Consider the following 26,462-nt stretch of genomic DNA (forward strand, 5'->3'; position numbering starts at 1 on the left):
GGCTCTGAATCGTTGGGCAGCTTGACGCATTGTTACTTGGGAAAAAACGAAGGGTTTTTTTTTTGTTTTTTGTTTTTTGTTTTTGTTTTTTTTTTGTTTTGTTTTTTTTGCTGTTGTTGTTGTTGTTTTTCCCTGAGTGCAATGATTTCTTAGACATTTCTCAGACAAAACGTACTGCAGCCATGCTCTACAGAATGTTCTACAGTACTGGACTGGAACCCCAGACTCACTTGTTTCCTGGGAAATACAGTAGCCTTCTCACCAGGCCTGTGGCTTCCTGTGTATTTGCACTTTGCTCAAGAGAATTGCTTCCTGATATTCTGTTCACCGGGTTGCCAAAGCACTGTAACTACCTTATGAGATGATATTACTACCTGTGTTACCATCCTGGCAGGAAGGAAGTTATTTAAAGAGACATCCGAGCTCTTTTGGCTGCCTTCCTCTCTTTAGAGGTCAGGCTATGAAGCTGATGGCTGAGTTGGCAAGTCTTACATCAACCTGACACGAGCTGTGGTCATTGGAGAGGACAGAGCCTTAATTAAAAAAGCGCCTCCATAAAATCCAGCTGCAGGCAAGCCTACAGGGCATTTTCTCAGTGATTGTGGGTAGCGCTGCCCTTGGGCTGGTGGTCCTGAGTTCTATAAGAGAGCAGGCTGAGCAAGTTGTCTCCTTCACCTGCTTCTCACTATTATGTGTGTCTTGGCTTGTCCTAAAAGTCTGTTCTCTAATAAGGAAGGTCTGAAAGTAAAGAAATTCACTCTAGGTGTCTGTGGAAACAGTGGATTATTTTATTAGCGTTTGGTATGTAGAAACAATGGCCTACTTCATTAGCAGTTGAACATCAACCCTGGATTTAACAGAGCACCCCTAATTGAGCACATACTTGTAAGTGGTTGTGGTGGCTCCCGTAGGCTCGCATATGTGAATGCTTGGTCCCTTGTTGGTAGAATTGTTTTGAGAAGCATTAGCCATTGCCTTTTGGAATTGGTATTTCACTGGGGGTGGGATATGAGGTTTCAAAAGTCCACAACAGGCCCAGTCCCTGGCTAATAGAATATTTGTAAAAACTGTGAAACATATTATTTCTTTATCACTTGCCCTAAATCTACCTACCCCTCCCCATTTCCTTCTACTGTGGCTCTAAGCATCATAGGCACGTAGTATGCATTTCTAAACCCATGGGACCTCCAAGGTGTGAGTTCTCTCCAAAGTGTACCCCATTTCAAAATTGTGCAATCCTCATTCCTACCTAAAGAAAAGAAGACACATTCTTGCTGATGTTAATCCAAGGTCCTGAATAAGAAACCAGGCCTTTTGTATTTAAATAGTTCAGTAGGCATTTCTGATAGTTTAGTATAGTAGTTAGTAGATTAACTAACTGTAATTGGATCTTATTTTTAGCCAAGTGCCCTAGGACAAACTTAAATCTACTCCCATCTATTGGTACAAGCAACACGAGCAAGCATTCAAATTACCCTTCAAAGACTGAGCGATGGTTAAACTTTTGGATTCGAACAGATAATTTTTAATGCACCTGGGCCCAATTTTACAGCTTCACGTGTTACTACATCGCCCCCTTCAGGAAGTCTAAAATACAATGACAGGAGCGATTTACTTCTTGCCTGAAGATTCAGTGCAAACCTAGTGTCACATGCATTTCCCCTAGCCACTTCCACACTATATTCAGCACGTGGATGCCAGGAATCGTGCTGTTGATGCTGACTTCGGGATAAGAAGGAGTTGAGTCTTCTGGCGGCTCCTGAGCGGGGATGAACAGAGACACCCGGGCAATGTTGGAGATTTCTGATTTCAGGTTGGACTTATCCACAGCCTGGATAGCAATGAAGACATCTGTGCCATTTCCAAAGCTGTTGTCCAGTTCAAACTCAAACATTTCCTCGGAGCTGGCCTCCTTGGGGATGAGATCGGTAGTGTTCACTTCGAGTGAGGTGCTGAAGTTGTTTCTGAGATCGACGATACTCGTGCTTATTCGGATGATGTAACTGGAAGCTAAAATAGAAAAACAAATTTTAAAAAGGAGTGAGAGGGAACGCAATGACCAAGTCTTAATCTTTGAAAAATCTACTAGGGATGACATCATCATCTCATGACTTTACAGTGGATGATGGGAACCGGGTAACCATTTTTACAAAGGCTGTCACCCTCTGTGCGCACTCTTTACTCATAGCGAAGAGGTGGAGATAAAGTTGGTTCAGTGATGACGTAAAGCCTCGGTGAGAGTTTCTGAGCCTGAGGCTTGGCTGAGGAAGGAGGGCGCTCACCGTTTATTAGCTCCTAATTTGGAAGGGAGGTTAGAGCTGGTGTTTCTTGAGCACTAACATGCTCAGAGGACCGTAAAACACTGATTCTAATTCATAGGGATCTTAAAACAGATTCTAGTTTGTCAGGTCAGGCTGCTGCCCACGCATCTCATAAACAGAGGGGCTAAGGCTCCACCCCAGACCTAAGTTTTATATTTGAGAGTCAAAGTCTAGTAGGATGGGAAGAAATTTCTTTCAAGGGTATTTACCCTCTATCACAATCCTCTAGAAACACCTTGTTTGTCAGAAACAAGCAAACAAGCAAACAGACAGACAGACACAAACAAAACACAAAATCCTGAAGCTTTCTTTTCCTAGATAAAATGCCTTATTCCTTAATAAGGTAGGCTTCTTAGATTTTAAAAACTGTGTGTCTTTAATTTTAGAAGCCATTCGAGATTCCCTGCCATCTGTGTCCTCCTCCCAGCATAACCTCTGCTCGGTCAGTGAGCTCCTGTCTGGGGTCTGTATAGCAGTCTTACCTCTCCCGTGGTCGTAATCATCCCCAGGAGCCGTCCACGTCAGATTCACAAGGTTCTGCCCTTGAATGCTAGCCTTCAGGTCAGTGATTTGGCAAGGTGGAAAGAGGTCAGGAATGGGAGCTGCGGGGACGTTGGTGGCCACAAACGATCCCCCTGAGGATGTCCTGCTGAAGCACACTTGGCTGTCTTGAACATTACCAGTTTCAGGGTGTGGTGGATTCATTTTTATTTCACCTGTGTTAAAATTTATTAAAACTGTGAAAATCACCACCACTGAAAGGCTAGCCTTCCCAATTTCTACTAGATCTTCCTTCCCACTCTTCCTGCCTTCCACCAACAAAAAACACTCTTAAGTCTGGGGCCAAGACCCCCAATCAGGTTGCATAAGAAGAGAATGAGCAAACGGCCCTCCATTCTTTACTAACAGATGTTTCCTGGTTATAATAGGGGGGAAACCCCTAGAATTGCATTTCTTCTCTCATTTTTGTCTTTAATTTAAAGACATTTAATTATTTGCACAAAAGGGGAGCATGTGGAGGTCAGAGGACAAATTACAGGAGTGGATTCTCTCTTGCCACCATGTGGAACCCAGGGATCAAACTCCAATTGTTAGGCTTAGCAGCAAGCACCTTTACCTACTAAGCCATATCATCGACCCACTGTCTTTCCAGTCTTCTACAATGTCAGTTTAGACTCTGTTGAAACATGGCATCGCCCAAAGAAGCCTCCTATCACTTTGATAATATTTTGAGTGCCGTACTCCCACTTATTTTGTACTTGATCTCCTTGGCTCTTGAGAATTTCCTTGGTTGTTTAATTTATGCAGTTCTCACGTTTTAATATTGTGCTTTGTTTTTCTTACTTGATGATAATTGGATATGAAATAGTTCACATTAAGGACTCCAATCCCAGTATTCTCTCTTTTTATTTGGAGACTGTCTCAGTATGTGGCTCAGGTTGGTCTCAAATCCCTGATCTTGCCTCGATCTCCGAATGCTAAGATTGAAGAGACGCCACACCCGATTGTCTCAATCACTTCCTAGGAAATCACTCACGCAGCAATTACAGACTTGGCTTCACGTCACACAAAACTAATTCTGTGCTTCAAAAGCTACTTGCGGCTGAAGCTCTCAGCCAGTGAAGCTCTCAGACCCCATCTTCAGTCGAGCCATTCCGATCTCAGTCCAGCATTACTCGGAACTTACTTTCTCATAAATTCCACTTCTTTAAAACATTTTTTGTTGGTTTTACTATCAAAGGCAAGTCCTGAAATCCTTTAGACTCTGTTGCTCTTGATCCTGCTCTGATCCTGGGCAAACGTTTTAAACCCACAGTGCCTCGGGATGTCCTCTTTCTTAAAGACATGTTTTTCCCACTTGGTGACATGTGCTCGGTGGGGAGGAGGCCTAGCTCACCTCCCAGACAGTTTATTTTACAGTGGGAGAAGGGGAGTCACATGGAAATATTATATTTTATCTTGTGGAATGTGATTTTGGACCAAAGTGTTTAACTATTATGATCTGCCTAATTGGTTTCCTCACGGGGTGTTTTGCTATCTCATGGGACAACAGAGAATAACTGGGCACATTTTTTTAATGTAGTAACTTGGGGGTGGGGCTGTTACTGGTATGTAGTGGATGGACTCCAGTAATACAGCAGAATCCTACAAGACACAAGAGTGTACTCAGCACAGAGCATCACCCAGCCGCAAATGCTAATAAGGTGGAGGAGGGACTCGGACACCAAAAGTTGTCTCCTGACTCACAGACTTGGTGGTTCTTCTAGACCCAAGTCTTTCAGTTTGCCCTCCAAATCACTTACCGTCGTCTTCAATCCAGCCATCTATGTACATGACTCCATTCCTCTGAGGGGCCATTCTCTGTCTGTCTGCAGTAACTCCTCCCAGAGCCCATATTTTGATGCTGTATCTACCATTTGCATCAAAAGCTGTAAAAAACCTTGAGTAGACACCATCATTCTTGGTAGCATCGGCACCTTGACGGGGAGATGAAGGAATTGGTGAATATCCTAAAGGCTACTGGATACCTGTATCCATATGTGAGTTAACATCTTACAGGGAAAATGAGCTTTAGCCACAAGAGACCATGAGGTTCGACCATGTATAGAATGAGGCCTGATGCCCATCTATACTGTGTGTGCACATACATACATGATTATATGTCAATCTTCTCACCCTGAACTGTCCTTTCCTTTTGGAATCAGGGGTCATTTCACATGTCTCTGTCATGACTGATATAACACGAGCTGTCAACTCACTCATTATCAGGTCAAATCAGATTGTTCTATGTACATGATTGGGGAAGAAAAATTGAAACTTTCTCCCCAGGGTATGTTTAGGTAGGAAATTCAGTCATACATTTCATTCCAACAAAGACAGTTCTGTCACAGTAATCAGACACCTTCTACCAAAGGAACACAAAGTGCATTGCTTCCTTATAGATTTCTTACATGAAAGAAAAATGGGCAGAAGTTTTCACTTGGGGAGCAAGGCTAACCCAAAGTCCACATGGATATAGTAACATCTAGAACCGTGCAGGACTTCATCTCTATTGTTTTAAAGTGTGGCAGTATTTGTTTGCCAGTATTGGAGAGAAAGCAGTACCTTAAAAGTGTGTGGTGAACATGAAAATGAAGAAATACATGTCTATATGTGCATACATTTTGAGGAGGTTGTGGACCCGACAGAAATGGCTGCTATTTCTCTTCACTTAGTTTGGAAGAGATAACATTCTGTGTAGTCTCTAATGAATTCAAAGCATTAATGCACTCTGGTGCTTGGAGGCTAAGGCTGGACCCTTGCTTATATTTCTCATCATCTTGAGATATGACATACACGAGGATGCAGAGAGTACTTGGATCCCCGGTACTAGGTTCTCTGCCTCCGACTGCGTGCACTGGAGGGTTAGAGCTCCTGTTGGCCATTCCACGGTGGTGGTATCTCAGAAGAAGATCTAAGTTCTAATTTCTTTGATGGTTACCTGCTCCGTTATCCAGTAATTCCAGGGTTACTGTTTTTCCATTCACAGATTCAATCAGGGCTGTGACACTGGCCCTGAGAATAGGCGAGGCTCCTTGGCGAATGCTTGCATACACGGTTACAGGGCTGGGGAATTTCCCTGTGTTCTTATTCACTACTGGGGTCACTGTAATTGGAGGCAGTGTAGCGCTTGCTGCCCGGGAGGTGACAGTCAAAGTGAGAGTCTGTGAGCTCGCTTGAATGCTGTATTTCCAAAAGCCAACCTGACCAAAACAGAGGCAGATATTTCCAGTGAGCATCAAAGGCCTAACTTCGCTGCCACTTACAACAAATGCCTCTGTGACTAACGAGTGTGGCAGGCACGTCTAAGATGTGCGTATCCTTGATTCTCTGCCAGTCAAGGTAAACATGAGTGCGTTTAGACTGACTATGCGACTCCCATAGTCAAGACAAACCTAGTTAGGGATAATGAGGCTTAAGGCTGCAATGAGTGATCTCATTGATCGCTGCGCTGCCTGGAATTTCCAAGGAGTTCTTGTCATCCCAAAGCATCAAGGGTCATTTGTCATCCCAACTGCTGTATACTTCCATTGTTTCCCTTTCATTTGGTGGCATGAAATTACCCTTCCCCCTCTCTTGTCTTAACTGGCAGACTTCAGTGAATGAAGGGTTTTCATTGTTTTCCCCCCACAGTCAATAAATCTACAATTACTTGTAAAACAGTATTGTCTAGTCTACAGGGAAGCTGACTCCATACCTTGGCTATGCCTGGGACTTGGAGGTAGGCCACCTTGGTGTTGGTGTCTAGTACAAAACCACTTTGTTGCACTCCACTGGGATCCCAGATAAATATTGAAGGAGAATTCGTAGTCCAGGTGACAAGAAACAAGGTGTCCTTCCCCACTGTGCTGTCCACGATCACTGAGCCATTCATCCACTGCTTATTCTGGAGATTAACTCCTCTGCTCTCCAGCTGTTGAGAAGATCAACACTTTACTTCCTGGACAGCACAGTGTACGTCTCATGGTCTCACAAAACTGTCCTGACTGCCAGGAGCCAATCCAAAGGTCTGAAGGTATTCTTGGGTCTTTTGTTTGGTGTTTAGGGTCATTTAGGCTTAGTTCTAAACCACTATTCCAGCTTCTAGTTTCCATGATACTGCTTTCTCTGCTCAAAAGGTTTATGGTTCCCCAGTTTCGTGCTCTTTGCCCCCTCCTCTACATCATTACTTTCTCCCTGCTCATCTGAGTCTTACTGTTCCTCCGGAATTCAGTGCAAATGTCTCTTTATTCTTGAAACTTTCACCAATGCCTATCTCTTAGGATGTATGAACCACCTTCCTGTGACCTTCGATGCGATTTTCCCCCTTGCTGTCCTTTGATGGCCATCCCATGATGCTCTAACAACACTAAATCCCAAGAAGGACTGACTGTACTCGTTTGTAAACCATGGAGAGATGATATAAATTATCAAGAATTACAAGTTACTAAGTGAGCATCATGGGAGTCCCCAGGATGGTGGATGAACTAAACCACTGAGTGGGAGACTGCTCATTGGGGTGGAATGGGATGGCTGCAGAGTAGGGACGGAAATAGGAGAGAGCTTCAGTAGCAAATGTGGTTTTGAGCATTGTCTCTTGCATAATAATTCCATATGGCTAAGTTGATACTCAGTAGAAGAGGTAAAGGCCATGGGGCCAGGCTTTCTGGCCCCACCAGTGGATAATGAATAAGTCCGGACGAAAGGACTCTTGTTCTCATGGTGGGTTAGGAAATGAGTCCTACTCACCTTTCCCTTTCCTTCCCTGTTTGTTTTCTTAAATGAAAAAAAAAAATCACAGACATGCCTGGGAGTTTTTCAGCAGTGAATTGCTTCTCTGAAACACATTTGTTTCTTTGTAAAACAAGGCCCTTGAGTTTTAAAATTTCCTGCAGGACAACCAACATAGGAGCCATGGCTGTCTCCACAGACTGGAAACACAGGGCATCGGCCGGCCCCAAATCCTATCTTTTGAACCCTGCCATCCAGGTTTGATGCCATTATTCCTCCAGGGCTCCTCAGACCTTGACTGTGCAAGTCTGAGATTCACTCTGTGCTGGTTGTTTAGTCTTTCCTCCTACAGGGTTGCCTTGTCCAGCCTCCACGTGATCAGATTTGCCAATTCTTATGGTAGCCTGGGGTGCCATTTTGGTTGCTGTCCCTGGGAGGCCTGCTCTTTCTAAGGGAAGGCAGGGTGGTGGTGTGGATCTGGAGGGAAAGGGGAAGTGAAGGAAGGGAGACGGGGGGAGGGAAGAAGAGGGGAGAGGGGGAAGGAGAGACTGCAGAGTCCGGATGCAAAGTATGAAAGAAGAACAAAAGAGAAAATCCCTGCAGCCATTCTAATAGAGCACTTTGTTTGTTCTCAAAAATAGGCTCAAGACGTTTGAACGATAATTTGAGCTTCTTAGCATTTTAGAACCAGACAAGCCCACAGCTTTCCGCTCCATACAGGGGTAAGTTTCTTCAGTCAATGTCAGTTAATGTTAGACTCAGAATCAAGATTTGTGAGTCTGAATGGACTACATGGGGTTTCTAGAGGGCAAAGTGCCCTGTCTCAGCTCCAGGAAAGTCATGGCAAATCTTAGGAACTCAGGCAAAGGAAGAACTGGGCACATCCTGTCTATACACCTGTCCTAGAAAATGGATGGATGATCGTAAGACAATGTAAGCCCATCATATTACAGAGAGAGCTTGTTAGCAAATGCCTACAGGGGATTATTAGACACATTAACAAAATAAGTAAATGCCAACTGCCTTCGTTAAATAAGGGAGCTTACATTTGGGGAATGATGTCTGATGTCAAGATGAAGACTCTGAATTTTAATTAATGCACAAAGGAATGTAGAACTCAAAGCATCCAGCAGTCTAGACTGATTATAAGCAGACAAGAGAAATCAAATAGTTAGAACTCTGACCTGGATGGAGTGCTGAGAGATAGCTGCATTTCCTGAGGAGAGAGCTGCGAAAGCATCAACAAGACCGTTGTTCTGAATCTGATCGGAAGAATACGTTTGCAAGCCTCCTAAAATGCAAGCACATTGTCAGAGGTTATCTTTCCAGGGAGCGAGCATTGACAACATCTTAGCTATAGCTGTGATAGCAGGAATCACAATTCAGATCGATAGCAAACACGAGTGCATGTTAACTTACAAGTCGATACTGATTCACACTGAGACATAGTCTCCAGTAGTTCAAGCCAGCCATACGTTCACTGTTTATCCAAGGATGACCTTTACTCCAGATCCTTCTGCCTCTACGCCCCAACCACTGGGATTTCAGGTTCATATCACCGTTCCCCACTGATACTGACTTTTCAATCCTAGTAATGAGTAGCTTCAGAAATACCCATCATGAAGCCATGTAAACTATCTGCACAAACACCCAACAGCGTTTACAAATTAAAGGCCATGTGATTTCATATGAGGGAGTCTATTAAAGCACAGTTCACACTGATTGGTTTACTCTTATTTAAATGCAGTTCTAACAAACTGGGTTTTAAAGTTGTATCTCAAATCAAAAAATATACACGTGTGACAATATTAAGAAATAACAGTGGACGAAAGGGCCATTACAGAATTGGGATGTATAGGAGAAAGATTAATATTCCAGGCCTGGAAGTTTGGTTAATGTGGAGGTTGGAATACATTTTGTCAAGGGAGTGGCACTATTAGGAGGTGTGGCCTTGTTGGAGGAAGTGTGCCACTGTGGGGGTGGGCTTTGAGACCCTCGTCCTAGCTGCCGGAAAGTTAGTCTTCTTCTGTTTGCCTTTGGAACAAGATGTTGAACGGCTCAGCTGCTCCTGCACTATGCCTGCTTGGGCACTGCCATGCTCCCTCCTTGATGATACTGGACTGCACCTCTGAACCTGGAAGGCAGCCTCAGTTAAATGTTGCTCTTGTAAGAGATGCCTTGGTCATGGTGTCTGTTCACAGCAGTAAACCTTAGCTGAGCCAGGTATTGAGAATAAGTGTAAACTGAAGAAGTAGACAGGAAGCCACTCGTAGCTTTTTGATATTCATTTATTTGTGTGTGCATGTGTCATGGTGTGTGTGTGTGTGTGTGTGTGTGTGTGTGTGTGTGTAAAGGGCAGAGGATGATTGGTGGCAGTTGTTCTCTCCTTATGGACCATAGGTTCTATAACTCAGAACTCAGGTTGTGGGCTTGGCAGCAAGCACTTGTGATCACAGAGTCGCCTTAGGTAGTCACTTTTAAACTGTTAAAGGGCATCTGAAGTCAGGGACCATGTTTCTGTAGTGCTGCCGGTGGCCCACGTGTCCTCCTCCAAGTGAGTGAAAGTCTGCTTTGTTCTAAGTGTTGGCCACGTGACTAACAGCTGCCTCATTCTCCAGAGGACTGCCTTACCCCAAAGGGCCATCCTACACAGAAAAATGATTTGTATCGCTGCTCTGCTCCAACAATAAATGCCCATTGACTGATGGACGAGGCAATACAAGAGGGGAGTCCATCTGTCTCAAGGGAGGACCACATTTGTATTGCGTTTCTAGTCTATAGGCCACGCAGCTAGAGCGAGGGTACAGTGCAAATTTGCTTCCGTCCCTTGCTCTGTTTTCTACTCTGTCCTCAGTCTCTTTTCTTTTGAGAGCTCACGTGTACTAAATCCTCCATCTCAGGCTGTTTCTGGAGAACATGGGCAGATATATTATCTCCAATGGTAATAATTTATATGTCTAATACTATCCCCAAATAAAAGGAAGAGTTCACAGATTGTGCAAAGGAAGCCGGGGTCAGAGGACCCTGTCGGCACCATCTGTTAGTGTGAGACTCAGATACACAGCACCCTGGTCTTTTGTGGAGAAACTGCCCGTGCACTGCTTGACTGAAGTAGCCTCTGGTTGGTCACCAGGCTCTTCCCCTCCTCCCCTCCTCCCCTTCCTGTCTTTCTTAGGTAAAGTTAAATACTCATAAGGTGCCCCAGGAGGTTTCTTTGAGTTGTCGCTAGGGTGTTGCACCGTCACTTCCCACAGCCTGGCCTAGCCCTGGAGCCAAGACCTTAAGGAGAATGGACAGCATCAGTTCTAACAGTCATTTGGGAGAAGCATAGCTACTTGGCAGAGATTACCCCATCTTTCTGAATCCCCTTTCCTGGCTCCTCCTCGCTGGAGCTTAGAGTCCACCGTTATGTCCCCTCACCTGTCATTTTGGACAGCTGTTCAAGCTCTTTAGCGGCAGACGGTCCCAGGGCCACTGTGTGAATGATGGCCCCACTGTTCTTCACCAGGTCAAAGCAGCTGCTAATGGTGTTATCTTCCCCGTCGGTCAGCAGCACGATTTCAGCTCCATCCGTCGGGTACTTCTTCTTTATCGACTAAGAACGTGATTAAGAGCAGGGATTATCAGTCTCGAGGTGGCTGGGGTGTGTGTGGACATTGCCTTTACATGGGACAAGAAGGGACCAAGTAGAGGGACCAAGTGGATGTCTGGGAATGTTGGAGGAGCATCTGTCTAGCGGTGACACTACATCATGGAACTCAACAGTGATCTCTTTGTGTGGTTCGCCTTCCCCAGAAAAATCATGCTGTGCAACGCAGTGTGGTCCGAGAGACAGGCAGTTCTGGGAGAGGATACAGGGCTGCTGAGTTTGGTTTCGAGATCCCATTACAAACATCAGGAACCAGGTGAGGGATAGCAGACCCAGAGGAGTTTGAACTTCAGCCTTTTAATATCTGACAATATCAACTGTATAGGCTCCTACTGTGTTAACCAGATCACAGATAGTTGCATTTTCATGCCCCTTCTAATGAAAGCAAGCACTTTGTTTCTTTACACACACACACACACACACACACACACACACACACACACACACACACAGAGGCATGCACGTACGCATGACTTTTTGATGTTTCTTCTTCAAAACAGGGTTCATGTAGCCTACAGAGGCATCGAACTCCCTATGTAGACAAGGAGGACCGTGGCCCTCTGATTCTCCCACCCCATATGTCCTAAAAATAGTTGTGTGCCTAGACACAATCTTAATAAGAGGACAGTCCACCTGCCAATGATAAATAAGATTAGGATGGAAAGAAAATGAAATAACAGTGTATGTGATCTACACATCACTGCAAGGGTGGAGAGAGACCAACGTGCAAGGCAAACAGTCCAGCTTCCGTCCCACAGCCCACGGTTATGGATGAAGTACGTATGGCCAGAAGGCTGGCGGGGAAGGCAGAGGCACAGGAGACACCTCCCGACTGCATTCCATGTTTGAGTGCTGATAGGAGTTCACATGCTGGCCTTGGTGAGGTTGGAAGGGAGTGAACAGAGACCATGAGCATGGGAAAGAGCCGGTGCCCAGGATTCTGAGAGCTGTGGTCATGACCCTGGTCTGACCAAGTGCTTCAGGGTCTAGGAAGTAAGAGCAGTGGCCTGGTTTGATCCCCTTGCTTAATTTCTTATAATTGCTGTGTGTTGTGAAGGACGGGCTGCAGTTTCCATGTTTCCCACGTGGACTCGGAGTTGGGTTATCAGGTAAGACTCAGGGATCCTGCCACAGAGCTCGAGAATGTGTGACCCAGTCGAGCTGGATGGAGGAGGCACATCAGACATACTGGGAGTGCAGTCATGCACTCAAGAATCCCTGAATGCTTAGGTGCAGAAGAGGAGAGAAGCAGGAAGGAGGAAAGCCATACTAACTCTGAAGGCATAACTCTCTGTATCGCTATACCCTTCCACCACCATGCTGTCCTCCGCCATTGTAATTCAACCTGACACCAGCCATGTGTGGGAACTCTGGAAATGAAAACGTCATAGGAGTAAATGCCACCAATAGTTGCAAACAACCACAACGGAGAGCGCCTTACTGTAAATGCTGCCTGAAGCCCAGAGCATATAGACGTCCCTCCTGAAGCTACTGTGGGTAAGCGCTTGATCAGCAGGTCTCTGTCAGCACCACTGTTTAACTGTGTGAGTTCGCTTTGTACATAGGCGGTACTGTCGAAGGTCACCATCCCGACCCAGGATCCCTGCTCCACAGTCTGCAGCAGGAAAAGCCGGCTTGCCTGATTCATTCGGTTAAGACGGTTATCGCTCTGAAAGAACAAGCAAAAGAGCGGTCGAGTTGGCCCTTGAATGAGCAGGCTGACAACAGACCAGGTTGAAGAGTTCTTAGAAGTGGCTGCCCTAAGGTAAGTGTGTACTTAAGCTGTATCCTTTCAGGGTGGGTGTTTTCCATTTGTGCCTGGCATCTACTTTGGGTAAAATTTTAGAGTTTTTGCCTAAATAGCAAAAGGCAAAAAAAAAAAATCTATCTTCCATAATCCCTGGAATATAATGCATTAGATAAGACTTGTATGGAAATCTAGGCCCAGTTATGTTAGCAAAACACAAACAGCATTAAGCTTACTTATCAGAACTTTGCTCAAGTCGGTATTATTTTAGTTTGACAAAGGGGGTAGTTGATACTGAGTCTGTGAAATGAGGCGGTGTGAGCATCGTGTGTGTGTGTGTGTGTGTGTGTGTGTGTGTGTGTGTGTGTGTGTTTCTCATCACCTTGAGCTCACTCACTGGTCAAGGAACCACAGGGATTTGCCTGTCTCTACCTGCTCAGAGCTGGAATCACCAGCAAGTTCGGGGCCTTTATGCTTGCAAGGCAAGCACCTTATCTGCTGAGCTATCTCTCCAGCCCAAGACAGGTATTTCTGACCACATAGCTATTCCTGGGTTTGACCCTCCTGTTGTGTTTGTTCTCTACCAAGTCCAAATTGTATCACGTACACGCTCGGCAGACCTACCTGCATGCTCCCGGACTTATCAAGAACGAGGCACACGATTCTTTGTCTGGTTTGCAGCAGTGAGAAGGTGGGTGCGGGTGGCTGGGCTGTCATGGGAGTGGTTTGCTTGAAGTCCTCAGATTCCTGGATGACTTCCCAAGTGCTTCGGAGGTTGCATCGTTGGTTTTGGGCATTGGGGGCTTCTTTATTGTGATTTTTTTCTGTACAGAATTCAACCACCTGAAATTGCCAGTTAATAACATACATGACAGCAATCAATAGATTCTTTAAAATATCTAGCAAAACAAACACTCTTTCCACTCCCAGGCTCCTCTGCTGGTTTATAACCCTGGCTGGGTCTCACAATGGTGCACTGCAAGCCTGGGAAAATCATGGTCTGCATCCTGTCTCAAGCCTTGTCTTCAGCCTTATTGGACCTTTTGTTCTAGTCCGCGGTGAAGGCCTGCCTGCTATAAGGTGGTTTCCTTTACTCCTCAGCTTCTCTATGTGAGATGTCACCTTTCTTCACCCCACACTCTAGCACAATCTCATCTCTGAACCCTCACACTGACAAGCTCCGTTCCTTTACTTTCTGAACCCCATTAACCAACATGCTGGGTTCAACCTTGAACACGCGTCCTTCCAGCTCTCTAGAATCCATCTGCAGATCTGGTTTCCCAGACGCCATGTCTCCTCTCTATTCCATCACTTTTCTGGATGCTTCTTCACTTCATATCCTTGCTCATTTCCTATTTGATGTCAGCACTAGGCTCCTGGTCACCCAGGCCAAAAAAACAGGACATTTCTGCACTGTTCCCTTCACAAAGCAACCAAGATCTAGACATCTCTTCCTCTTTACAGTTTGTAGTCCCCTCCACCCTCCCACTTCAATGAAGTCTCCGTCATCCGAGTCCTCATGATCTTTCCCTCACAGTCCAGTCAGGACTTATCTGACCTTGCTGTTTCTCCATGTTGCTCGCCCCACAGCTGTTTGAGACCCCTTCCCTTTATTTTCATCTATAAGACTTTTTATATTTACACTGTGCATGGTATTCTATGTATGTTGGGTGTACAGATGTGTGTGGATGCTCATGCCGTTGTGCTCGTGTGGAGCCTGAGGTCCATGTTAGGTGGCTTTCCCGGTCAAGCGCCTCCTTCAGTTTTTTTTTTTTTTTTTTTTTTTTTTTTTTTTTTTTTTTTTTTTTTTTTTGAGACAGGAGGATTTCCTAGCGAATCTGAAATCCATCTCTTTGATGAGACTGGATGGCATTGACCTTTGGTCATCCACCTATCTCATCTCTGAGTGCTGGTACCCTCGGCTTGTTACACGGGTTCTGGGGATTGAAGTCAGGTCCTCCGAGCTCAACCAGCAGGCACTTTACCTTGTGAGCCATATCTCCTTAGCCCTCCAAGACCCTCTGTAAGTCCTGCGGCTTCGGATAGCCAACGACAGTGACAAACTGCAGCTTTTCCTTCTCCCCCGCCCCCGACACCTCGCTTCTGGCTGGGTCGTCTAAGTCTTTAGTTTTTCCTACACTCTTCTACTGGCTCTCAGACTTGTGTGCTATCTTCTCCCTGTGCTCAGGATTCATTACCAGGGAGTTCCTTCCCCATCACCATTTGCTTTGCCAAGTGTTTCCCTCATTGTCTAGCCCTCTTCGAGAGATCGCCCCTTCAGTCCTCCGCAACCTCAGAGTGCAATGTACAAATGTCCACAGACTCCTTTGCCATCCAACTGTACAAGTGGGCTAGAAACCTGGCAGACACATTGAAGTTTGCTTCCTCAAGATTTGGCCCAGGGTGACACACAGCAAGAGGTCTACATGCTTGTTTTCCGCAACCCAGCTTATCATGACGAGAATCAGCTGCTGAGTTCCCCCTAACACTGGCACTGTGTCTAAAACTCATTGTCCCCTTGGAACACCTAGGCAAAAACCAAACCAAACCGACCTCACTGAATTTATCCAAGCATGTGGGGAAAGAAGAGGGCACTTACAGAGTTGATATTTTGGTTAAACATGATGGACGCCTTCTCTCTCTGGTTTTTATCTGGTATGAATACACAGTTATCTTTATACAGTCCCGTTACTCTGTCGATTACGCACTTTCCGTTAGTGACGCAACTGCCTCCCTGGCACCGACGAACTACATGTTTACCGGTAATGGTTGCCGAACATCTGAAAATACACGAAGGTTAAGTGCGTAGGCAATGTGACCATCTTAAAGGGTCTGCCACTCACCCGAAATTTCTGACGGTTGGCCTTCTCTAGGATTCTTTTTCATTAAACCTCATATACCAAATGCAGTATGTTTATATCAGAGTCAATTCTGTTGCCAGAAAGTACCTGAGGTGGTACAGTACCAGAAGAGCATGACTGAGTATCAAAGTCCATAGACTACTCCAATCCAAGCTGCTCCCTTATTCTGGAAAGCTCGAGTCCTCTTAGTTTCCCCACAGGACTTGCTGACATCAGCTATCTTTATCCCAAAAAGTTTTGGAGCAGTGATTGTCTGTTCATTGACATTTAAGGTTCATTGACATTTATATTATATGCTTATGGGTTTTATTATAAGTGGGATGTTTTTACCCATGTTTCCCTTTTAATCTACAGAATGGAGTGTATAAATAATAAAAACATAAAAGAAAACTCATTAAAACTATAAAGAAGAAAAACCATGTTTCACCCTCCGAAATAAACGTCTGGTTTGTTGAGAGGTTTCCTGTGCCAACATAAGAAGGCTTTGTTTTCAGATTAAAAAGAAACTTACAGAGGTACATATTTAAAATCTGAACATATAGACACGTACAGCACATTCTTGTACAATGCGGTTATAATGAGTTCTATTCTTCAATGTTATATAAATCCATCCTAACTTACTAAATTTACTTTTTCTTTTACTTTTTGTTGCTACCAAACATAAACACCTGTTAAGCACATCAAATTCCCTCAACATAGAGACATTCCATAAGTTCTATGACTCTAGAGAACCCTGACTAATATAGTGTTGTTTTCTTAGTTTGACAAGTTTATCCAATTGGGAGAGATTCTGTTAATTTTTTCCTTAGTTAAATTTTTTCTTTATGTCTTAAGAAACCTTACCTCTCTTCATAGATTTATTATTCAAACTCTGTTAAGTTATTATATAAATTACTGACCATATACAATATTTTATTTAACCCAGTCTTGAAATATATTTAAAAATTAACAAGCAAAGTCCACTTTATTACACTCCTTTCTTAGAAATAATCTCACTCAGTGAATGTGAAGGTCTTTGAATGAGACACAAATTTATATATTTGACTAGAAATTCATAAAACTTGAGAAATCAACTTTACTTGAATTTATACATTCCAAGTATCGAAATCCTCCCTGTCTTGGTTTTCTTTTAAACCTTCTTGAATTGTTTTGTAGTTTTCTTTAAATTTATCGTCTACACTTCTTACTGTGTTTTCGATCGGATAGCTGCTGCCTGGAGCATAGTATTTTCCACTATATGTTTGAATGAGTTATTGCTAATACATAGAAAAGCACCTGTAATAGTCCCTTTGCATCCTGTCCCTGTTGACTTCCCTTGACAGTCTTGCCTTCCCTTTATGATCGTAGGTTTTCTGGGTGGGATCTGTGTGAACATCACTTCCTGTCCTCCCCTCTGGTGTTGTGTGGTTTGTACTGCCCCAGTTCTGTGTGTGACTAAATTGGGTATGAATTCTGGAATAAACCAAGACAACTGTGACCACACTCTTGTCCTCTTGCTGACACTGTCCCTCTTAGACTGCCCCTAACATTTCTCTATCAAATATGGCACGGACTGTTGGATTGCATAGATCTTACGTAATGTATGATGAGAGTAACTTCTGGGCTTACAAATACTTAAAAAGTTTATTTGGAAGACAAGGGACTGTGGGTATTGTTAATATGCTTTGTTGAATTTTCCCTTTAAGGGGGTGTGGCAGTCGTGTTGTCTAACATGCTCCACGGCTGTGGAAGGAAGAGCAAGCTGCTAGATATTTCCAGATCTTGAAAGCACTGAGTACAAAACAGCCTTGCTTTTAAGCAAGGATCTGGTATCTAATGGTGCGGAAGCTCAGAAGAGACAAGTGGGAAATACAACAGGGGTTGGGAATGGCACCCGCTGGCTGAGATTTGAAAAATCAAAGCAACATGGTCATGTCAGCAAAGGAACTCTGGGTTGTGGTCTGCATGACCCAGAGACCACAAGCAGAGGTACCAGGCAGACTGTGCCTGGCAGTGATTTACAAAGTAGGAAACTCAGTTAATGGAACCACTTGCAAGAAAAAGCGTTCATTTGTAGAAGCATAGAGTGTCTTAGAGATTGGAAATGAGACAGAAAACTGGTATTTTAAAAGTCCTTCAAGGAAAGGTTGGTTGCACTTTGAAACAGTTTTGGGGAAGTGACGTCAGAAGATACATACCTTACTGCCTGGGGCTTTCCGTTGGACAAGTAGAACTTCTCGTTGTTGTTGTACTCGTCAAACACCCCCCATCGGAAGTGAGCCCACTCATGAACAAACGTCCTGTCTGAGGGAAAAAATGTCAAAGAGCTGAAGACGATAAACAGGACATAGACCCGCACGAGAAAGAACGCTCTTCTAGATGCTTGTTTTTGCTTTGCTTCGTTAGAGATTTCTAAATAATAAAACTGGAAGCTTGATTTCCTGAGTGGGACCTGACATGACAAGTACACAGTTCTGTACGATACATGTATCTATTTTGACTTATCATGTGTCCCTGGCGTGATCAACGAGAGGCAGGGAGTTATTCATACACTGGTCAGGCAGCTGCCCCACCACGTCCTGCTTGGTCTTGTAGAAGACATGCAGGGTCAGAGAACTGCCTTGCTGAACAAGGGTTAAGTCCAACTCCTTAGGACAGCATGGCAGCGCCTGAGAACTCCAGCCCTTTCCCTGCTCTTCACCCTGGGCTACATCATCACAACAAATGCCTCAGTGTCTTTCTGTAGGCCAGCCAGACTCCTTTTTCACAGGCTTTCTCTTGCTGGCCTCTCTCACTGTCTCTACAGTGATAATTACTGCTCTTCTCTCAAAAATCAAGCTTCCGTCTAGGACTGGTGACCAAGGCCTGTAATTCCAGCTATTAAAGAGGCTAACATAGAAGGATCATCAGTTCAAGGTTAGATGGCAACACTTTTGAGATCCTGTCTCCAAAGCATTAGGGAAAAAAAAAATCAAGCCACCCAACTGACATCCTAACATGCTCAGGCCAGCCTAGGCACTCCCAGGCAGTTCCATTCTATCTCATTGTTTGATGTTTTTCATTTTATGCTGTCACCGAAGCTTATCTCTGGGAAGGCGGGCAATATGATTTATCTCCTGTCATATTTGGGCAAATCATATCTAGAGATTATTAGGCACCCATTAAGTATGCCATATTTGGGTGACTCTTAGTGACTTATGTGTATCTTAGTGTTTCTGAATTATAATTCAAAGTGGGCTGAGTTTGGATGCCTAGGTGAGAGGGCCACTCTGAGGATCAGCTCCAATCTCCTGTTCTGAGGATTTGCACTGAATTTTCCTTCAAGTGCTAGAAAGGCAATGACTGTCAAAGGTAATGGAAGACTTTGAGGGCAAAGGACAGGGCTAGGGTTATGTTATATGAAGGAATCATTTAAAGGAATGGTGTGATTCCCAGCTGTGGTGGCTGGAGTGAGCTCAGGACTGGAACAGCAGTTAGATCGGTTAACTCAGCACATACTTACTGAATCATAGGTCAGGAATTTCCTGTTCTAGTTTTGAAAATGAAATGCATTATCGTAGAACAAAGAGACAAAGTTCAGACCACTCTAATCAGCGATAATTATGTGGGGGTTGGGCACACAGAACCAGGGCTTCCCTTTCTCTCCTGCCTAAGAAGACCAAACTAATTCTGGAGCATTCTGACCATTTTTAGACATTATTCTTTCAACACTAGTTATTCAGGAACCACATTTGTGTATGTGTATGAAGCATATACACGGACTTTGAATATTTCCTTCAAAGGTTGATCCATATAGCTCGTATTGACATGATTGTTTTTGTAAGAATTGAACTTCTTAAGGGTTTCCCTGTGCAGTCCAGGCTGATTTCAGTCTCGGGATTACTGGTGTGCACCACCACCACACACACTCAGACACACAGGCACATGCATGTGCACACGCATGCACACACGAGAGAGAGAGAGAGAGAGAGAGAGAGAGAGAGAGAGAGAGAGAGAGAGAGAGAGGAGGGAAGGAGGGGAAAGGGGGAGGAGGAGGGGAGGAGAAGGGGAGGGGAAGGGAAGAGGGAGGGGGGAAGAAAGGGAGGGGGAGGGGGGAGGGAGGGGGAAAAAGAGGGGGAGGGGAGGGGGAGAGAGACAGGCTTTGGGAGATGACCACAAGATGACACTGCATGCTCTGAAGGGACTGGCACACAGTGCAGCACCACCGTTAATAAATGAAGAACCTCAGCCTCTCCTGAAGTCTGGAATCAAACCCTGCTGAGTCAGGAGCTCAAATCAGGTGAACCCGAGCACACCGTCACCATCTGGTGGCTGCCTTATGAACTGCAGGAAGGTGATTTAATTTAGCCAGGTGAAGCCTATAGATCCATAGAAGTCTAATGTATCAGGCCAATCAATTTTACTGCAATTGCCTGGCACTACACTAGTTCATAAAGCCAAAATGCCACACCTATGCAGGCCTGCGAACCAGTGTTAAATTATTGTTCAGAAATCCGTGTCTGTGACTCCTTGCTTCTAGTTTGTCATCTGCAGGCTTACTTAGAACGAGAATACAGTATTTTTTTTTTTTTGGTTCTTTTTTTCGGAGCTGGGGACCGAACCCAGGGCCTTGCGCTTCCTAGGCAAGGGCTCTACCACTGAGCTAAATCCCCAGTCCCGAGAATACAGTATTTAACACACAACTGGTGTATGTGTCATTTTCTGGAAGATTTTGCTGAGTCCGTACCTTGTGGGCCATACTCAGTCTGCTTCTTTCCTGCTAAGAAGTCAGGAGTCAGGTGAATCCTGATCCCCCTTTCTCCACATGCTCCTATGTGCTCGGTGTAGGGCTCATCATTACCTATGGGGCTCATTGTTGACACAAGGACATCAGCCTGAAATACAATGAAAGATGATATTACCAAATATATTGGCCTTACAGTTGAGTGATTTTGCCACAATTTCATTTCATTCTTCACTATTTCCCCTGAAACAACCAACCAACTGAACAACCAACCAACTGACCAAACAAGCAAACAACCAAACAAACAACTAAACTACTGACCAACCAACCAACCAACTAACCAACCAACCAACCGACCAACTAACCAACCAACCAACTAACCAACTAACAAACCCACCAACCAACCAACTGACCAATCAACCAACCAACTAACCAACCAACTAACCAACCCACCAACCAACCAACTGACCAATCAACCAACCAACTAACAAACCAACTAACCAACCAACCAACTAATCAACCAACCAACTAACCAACCAACTGACCAATCAACCAACCAACCAACCAACCAACCAACCAACCAACCAACTGAACAACCAAACAACTGACCAATCAACCAACCAACTGAACAACCAACCAACCAACCAACCAACCAACCAACCAACCAACTGAACAACCAAGCAACTGACCAATCAACCAATCAACTGACCAAGCAAGCAAGCAAGCAACCGATCAAACCGGTAAATCGCAGAAGAAAATAGATGTCTAAAAGAACTTGTTCTCACATTTTTTAAGGTTTCAAGTTTTGGCCTCTTATATTCAGGTTTTGTGTTCCAATTCTCAGGAATCAAAATGGCAACATTTTTGAAGTAAAATCTTTTCCCTGTAGCTTCAAACAGGTATGGAGAGGCCTGAGTCACCATGTCCTGGGAGGAGAGAACACACTTAACAACATCACTGAGAACAGATTGAGTTACAAGTTATTTCAAGACACATCTGTATTTTCCATTCAAAAGCCCAACTAGGCAGGGAACATGGCTTCCTTAAATACAGCAAGCAGTCTCTCTGAGTGCTGACCATATCATAGACTCTGGAGGCAGATGCTAATCCTGACTTAACCACTTCTTGAGGGCATTAGACACTTTCCAATTCTAAGCTCAGATTTCACCACTTAGAGCCTGAGACATGTTGTTGTGACTACCTCACAAATGACATCACATGTGTGACACCTAGGAAGACGAATGCTTTCTTAGCACTATTCTTACTGCCATCTGGTGCCTTCATTTCGTTTGATCCCTTGACCATGAATAACAGTTGGAGAAACTGAACTGGGGATATAATTCTCCAGGTCTCAGCACACGATGGTGAACAGTTAAGCTAAACCTAATGTTACATGTTCAAGTAACACTCATTTTAGTATAGTATTAAGAGTTAGATTTAAGGAAAGAGCATCATTTGGCATTCGCAAATTGTGCACAGCTTTATCTCTCAGAAATGAAGGAGCAGCAGTAGCAACTGCCCCTGCAGGCTCCCTGGGGTGCACTGCGACCGGATGTACAGATGATACTGTAGAAAGAAGGCTTTGCGCCAGCTAGGACGGAGACTGAGCATGGACAGGAAGTAAAAGAGAACCCTGGTGCTCTGGGATGGTCAGGGAATGAGCCACAGTGCAAAGAAAGGACAATAGAAGTGACGGATTAAGGCCAGGGAGTGTCCCTCGCTATGTGCTATGCGCCAGACTGGGTGAGCCATGTCTACAGAAGGGAGACAGCAGTGCTGTGGGAGTGGAGTCAGGACAGTGAGAGGTGAGAAACTGGAGACAGTGACCACAGATGGCAGGTTAACAAATGCTTATTTAAGTTAAAGTGGAATGGGGTCTGTTTGTTGGAACAGGAACTTTTCCACTGTGGAGGTGCTACTTGGAAAACAATAACACTAAAAGGAGGGGTCACCACAGAAGCAGAGTCCTGGCTGCAGCAGACCTTGAGTGGAGACTGTGCCCGGTGGGAGAGGGCAGGGCGGGGGTGGGGGAGAGGACTGCCCATCTTGGTGTCGGGAGGTTGTGTTCAGCTACCCATGCAATGCAGAATCTTGCTCCTACCTTCTCTGTGGCTAAATTTGGGGAGTTTACTCATGTTCTCCATGCATATCCTCCCCACACTTCAAACAGTGGCAATACCGATTCCCTTTCTAACTTAGAAAACATGCTTAGGGCTTTGCATTTCTACACCCCAAAGCCCAGATTTTAACAGTCACTGGGAGAATTTAACATACTTTCTTCCAAAAATAATTTTTTTAAATTTAAAATTGCCAAATGCTTGATGGTTGGGTGTAAACCTGACTGTGTTTGAACACCTGACTGCATTTCCACCCACGAAGTGTGACTGTTTGATGCTTCCCGAGACAAAGTGCAAGCAGCATGAAGTAAACTCTCTTTCTTGTCTGCATGGTTTAACAACAGAGACATGCGTCATCTGTTCTGCGTTCTGAGAGTGTGGCATCATATCCACACAGACATGTAAACTCTGGCTGAGAGCGGGCTGTGTGTGTCATTGTTGGTTACTGGATGGGCCCGGCGCTCCCTAAGGACAAGCATGGAACCTGACATAATGTAGTTGCTTTGCAAATATTTGTTATATAAATCAAGGAAAGGCTGAGTGACTAACTGAGCAAGTTATTGATGAGTGAAAGTGGTACATTAGCACTAAGCCAGCTAGGACCTGGGCTCTGTGCACTGAAGAGACACCACTGAAGACTCCCTTTGTTTGCATTCTGGACACACAGCAGGGAAGAAGGGAGACAGAGACAGAGATGAAACAGAGACAAGGAGAGAGACAGAGACAGGAAGAGATACAGAAGAGACAGGGAGAGAGACAGAAGAGACAGAGAAATGAAGAGAGACAGAAATAGAGAAGCAGAGACACAGAAACAGAGACATACAGAGAGAAACAGAGACAAAGAAATATATAGAGAGACAGAAACAGAAAGAGAGAGACAGTGAGAGATAGAGATAGAGAGACAGAGGCAGACAGAGACACACAAACAGAGAGAAATATCGAGACAGACAAAGAGACATAAAGAGATGGACAGAAAAAGACAGAGAGAGACAGAGACACACACAGAGAGAGTGACAGACAGATACAGAGAGAGAGATACAGAAATAGAGACAGAGACACAGAAACAGAGACAGAGAAATAGAGAGACTGACAGAAAGAGAGACACGCAGAGACAGAGACACAGAGAAATAAAGAGACACAGAGAAATTGAGAGGGGGAGGGAGGGGAGAGAGAAAGAGATAGAGAGTGTCTCCCTGAATTTCATCTGTGGGACGTCCTCACAATGCTCCGCCATAGAACAGTGGGAGTCCCCTCCACATACACAGGCAGGAGACTCTTGAATACTGTCTTGCTGACTTAGGAACTCTGTCTCAGGCAGGGGCTCAAGGCAGAGAATCTCCCCTCAAAAGGAAGGTTATTGAAGCAGAGATTGAAGAGAACAGCAGCTGCAGTCATGGTGGGAGTCTCTGAACTCTTCAGACCTTGGACATCAAATGGGAGGAGCTGACTTTTACTAAGCAGGGACCCTCAGGACACCACTGTACTACTGTATTCTTGTAGCCCAGAAGGAAGCAGGGAAATCCATCGTAGCTCACACAGTTCCGTCATTGCTCTTTCTAGAAAGCTAACTTAATAATTGTGGTGAGAAATTGTTTTCAGGAGGAAACCCACCAAAGATAGTGAGGGCAAGAAGCTTCCTAAAACTCCAAGTTGCTGTTATTAGAGATAATGTACCATGTTTAACTGGCCCATCCCTGAAACATACTGGCTGGACACAGAAACAAAGCAGCCACACTTCTTTTCCTTTTTCTACCTTATTTCTTTTCCTAATTATCTATTTCGTCTTTGCTGTGACAGTTAAAAGCTCACTCTAGGTTTCAGCTTATTGCTTAATTTTGGGCATGAACTTCCTGTACTGAGGATGGTCTGATGGCCTTTTGGCTAGGGACAGAAGCTTCCTAGGAAGCAACATCTTCCCTCCATCCTCCATGCTCTCCCTGCTTGAGAAATAGTCTAGCCAGAAACTCCTAACAGACAAAGGTGGTTCTCTACCAAAACTCCACTTTCCAGAGTTTGCTTCATGAGGCATCATTGGAAGAGTCTTCTGGACTCTTGTTCCAGGAACTTGCTTTCAGAAGGGATAAGAAGGTGACCAATAGACAAGGGGTTCAAGGGGGCCCTAACCTTCACTGCTCAACTGTTTGCTAGGTAGATTACCAGAGAGAGAGAGAGAGAGAGAGAGAGAGACAGAGAGAGAGAGAGAGACAGAGAGACAGAGAGACAGAGAGACAGAGAGAGAGAGAGACAGAGAGAGACAGAGAGACAGAGAGACAGAGAGACAGAGATATACACACAGAGACAAAGAACAGTCATTGCCTTTACTTGTGCCCACTGGTGACCCCGCCAGGGGTTCCATGAATAATTCCCATCCACTCGTCACACAGATTGCCACTAAGTGTGCCACTAAACAAGACTAAAATCATGAACCCATGAAAGAAGCTGTGAGACCTGAGAAATGCTGATGGAGATGGGAGAGAAGGAGGGGTACATGTCTGTGCACGTTTGTGTGTGCTACTAATCAGAATGCATTATCTGCATTATGAAATTGTCAAAGAAGGAAACTAATTTTAAAAATGATAATGAAACTGAAGATAACATGTTGCCTACTAATGGAGTGCATAAACAAAATTAAACTAATATGCGAAAAAGACTAATGAATAAAACATAAAGAATTGAAAATACAATAAATTAAAACTGTTGCTTAAGTGCAAGAGAAAAACAAGCAGAAGGTAAGGGACTCAGGGACAGCAGCAGGGACTCTGTCCAGGTGCTGCTGCACATTTCTCATATGCTGCTCACAATGCTCTGTGCAAGAACTACTTATCAACCCATTTTACAGAGCAGGACACTCACTCATCCCACGGTGCTGACCCTGGATGTGCTATGGACAGACTGGGGACTCCAGGTGGTCTGTTAGAAAGAGTTTCCGTCTTGTCTTATTTTTAGCTCTTTACTGTTCTGGAAGACCTCCTCTCACCCCTCCACACGATGACCTTCTGAATGACTCTTCCAGCAGTCCCCAGACAAGAAGAGGAGACAAGGTAAACCCCTCCCCCACCTCCCACCCTCACCTGCCGCAGCCCTGAGCTGATCCCTCTGCTCCCAGGTTGGAAAGATGTAGAATCTCTGCCCACTGGAAGGGTGGTCTCTAAGCTAGAGCCTTACATTAGAAACCTCAAGTTCCTATTTAACATCACGAGTTAGTCATAAGTAGAATAAAACACGGTCTACTGTGTGCTGGGGGTAACATCCTGCAAAGAAATTACCTGCCCTGCAGTTACCGGTATCTGCTGAATACACTGAGTTTGCCTTTCTCTTGGGGCGAAGTAGATTTCAGTGGCAACCGTCAGTTAGTAAATACACCCGTCATTTGTTAAGTGCCAACAGCGCATCTAACTCGGAGCTATGTGCATTTCACTCGACTTGTTTCTCATAAACACCCTAGTGGGTAAAGAGTTATTGGTTTCCTTTCCTAGATAAGGAATCTGAGATTCAGACGTAAAAATATCCTGCCAGCCCAACAACTGGAGCAAGACAAATCAGGTTTCCTTCATCACAATGTTATGGCCGGATGAGGATTTCATTGGTATTAGCTAATTAGGACGTGCCAAAGCATAGGTAATTCCTACTGGAATGTACCTTTATCCGTTGGATGAGGGCTTCATCTTCTGGCACATCGTGGTCTATGGCAATGACGATGCCTTCATAGCCATTGTTGTTCAACTGGATGAGGGAATTGCTCAGAACCCCTTCCAGAAGGTAGAGGACCAAGAGGAAGACAGGACTCTTCAAAGATCCCATCTTCAGCTTTCCCT

The 26,462-nt window shown here is 44.6% G+C and overlaps 1 protein-coding gene across 1 annotated transcript; it reads right to left on the reverse strand.

Annotated features, from left to right (window-relative positions):
* Nucleotides 1-769: 769 nt before the first annotated feature.
* Nucleotides 770-26,462, reverse strand: Clca1 (chloride channel accessory 1). The gene is made up of 14 exons (NM_001107449.1): nt 26,287-26,462; nt 21,316-21,456; nt 20,534-20,681; nt 18,006-18,111; nt 15,567-15,747; nt 13,592-13,810; nt 12,662-12,889; nt 10,992-11,166; nt 8,756-8,862; nt 6,559-6,774; nt 5,803-6,064; nt 4,625-4,798; nt 2,804-3,037; nt 770-2,010 (listed from the first exon to the last, which is right to left on the reverse strand). Exons 1-14 carry the CDS (start codon nt 26,446-26,448, stop codon nt 1,631-1,633), a joined length of 2,733 nt encoding a protein of 910 aa, NP_001100919.1. The 5' UTR covers nt 26,449-26,462; the 3' UTR covers nt 770-1,630.

The sequence above is a fragment of the Rattus norvegicus genome, chromosome 2 (genome assembly GCF_036323735.1).
Source record: "Rattus norvegicus strain BN/NHsdMcwi chromosome 2, GRCr8, whole genome shotgun sequence".
Classification (NCBI taxonomy): domain Eukaryota; kingdom Metazoa; phylum Chordata; class Mammalia; order Rodentia; family Muridae; genus Rattus; species Rattus norvegicus.

Bases quoted from the DNA above. Each gene is read 5' to 3' on its own strand.
- Clca1 (NM_001107449.1), bottom strand. From the start codon at position 26,448: ATGGGATCTTTGAAGAGTCCTGTCTTCCTCTTGGTCCTCTACCTTCTG. The intron at 12,890-13,591 runs GTAGGTCTGCCG...TTGTTCTTTCAG, and splicing joins ATAAGTCCGGGAGCATGCAG to AGCGATAACCGTCTTAACCG. The intron at 2,011-2,803 runs GTAAGACTGCTA...TTTCTATTTTAG, and splicing joins TGATTACGACCACGGGAGAG to CTTCCAGTTACATCATCCGA.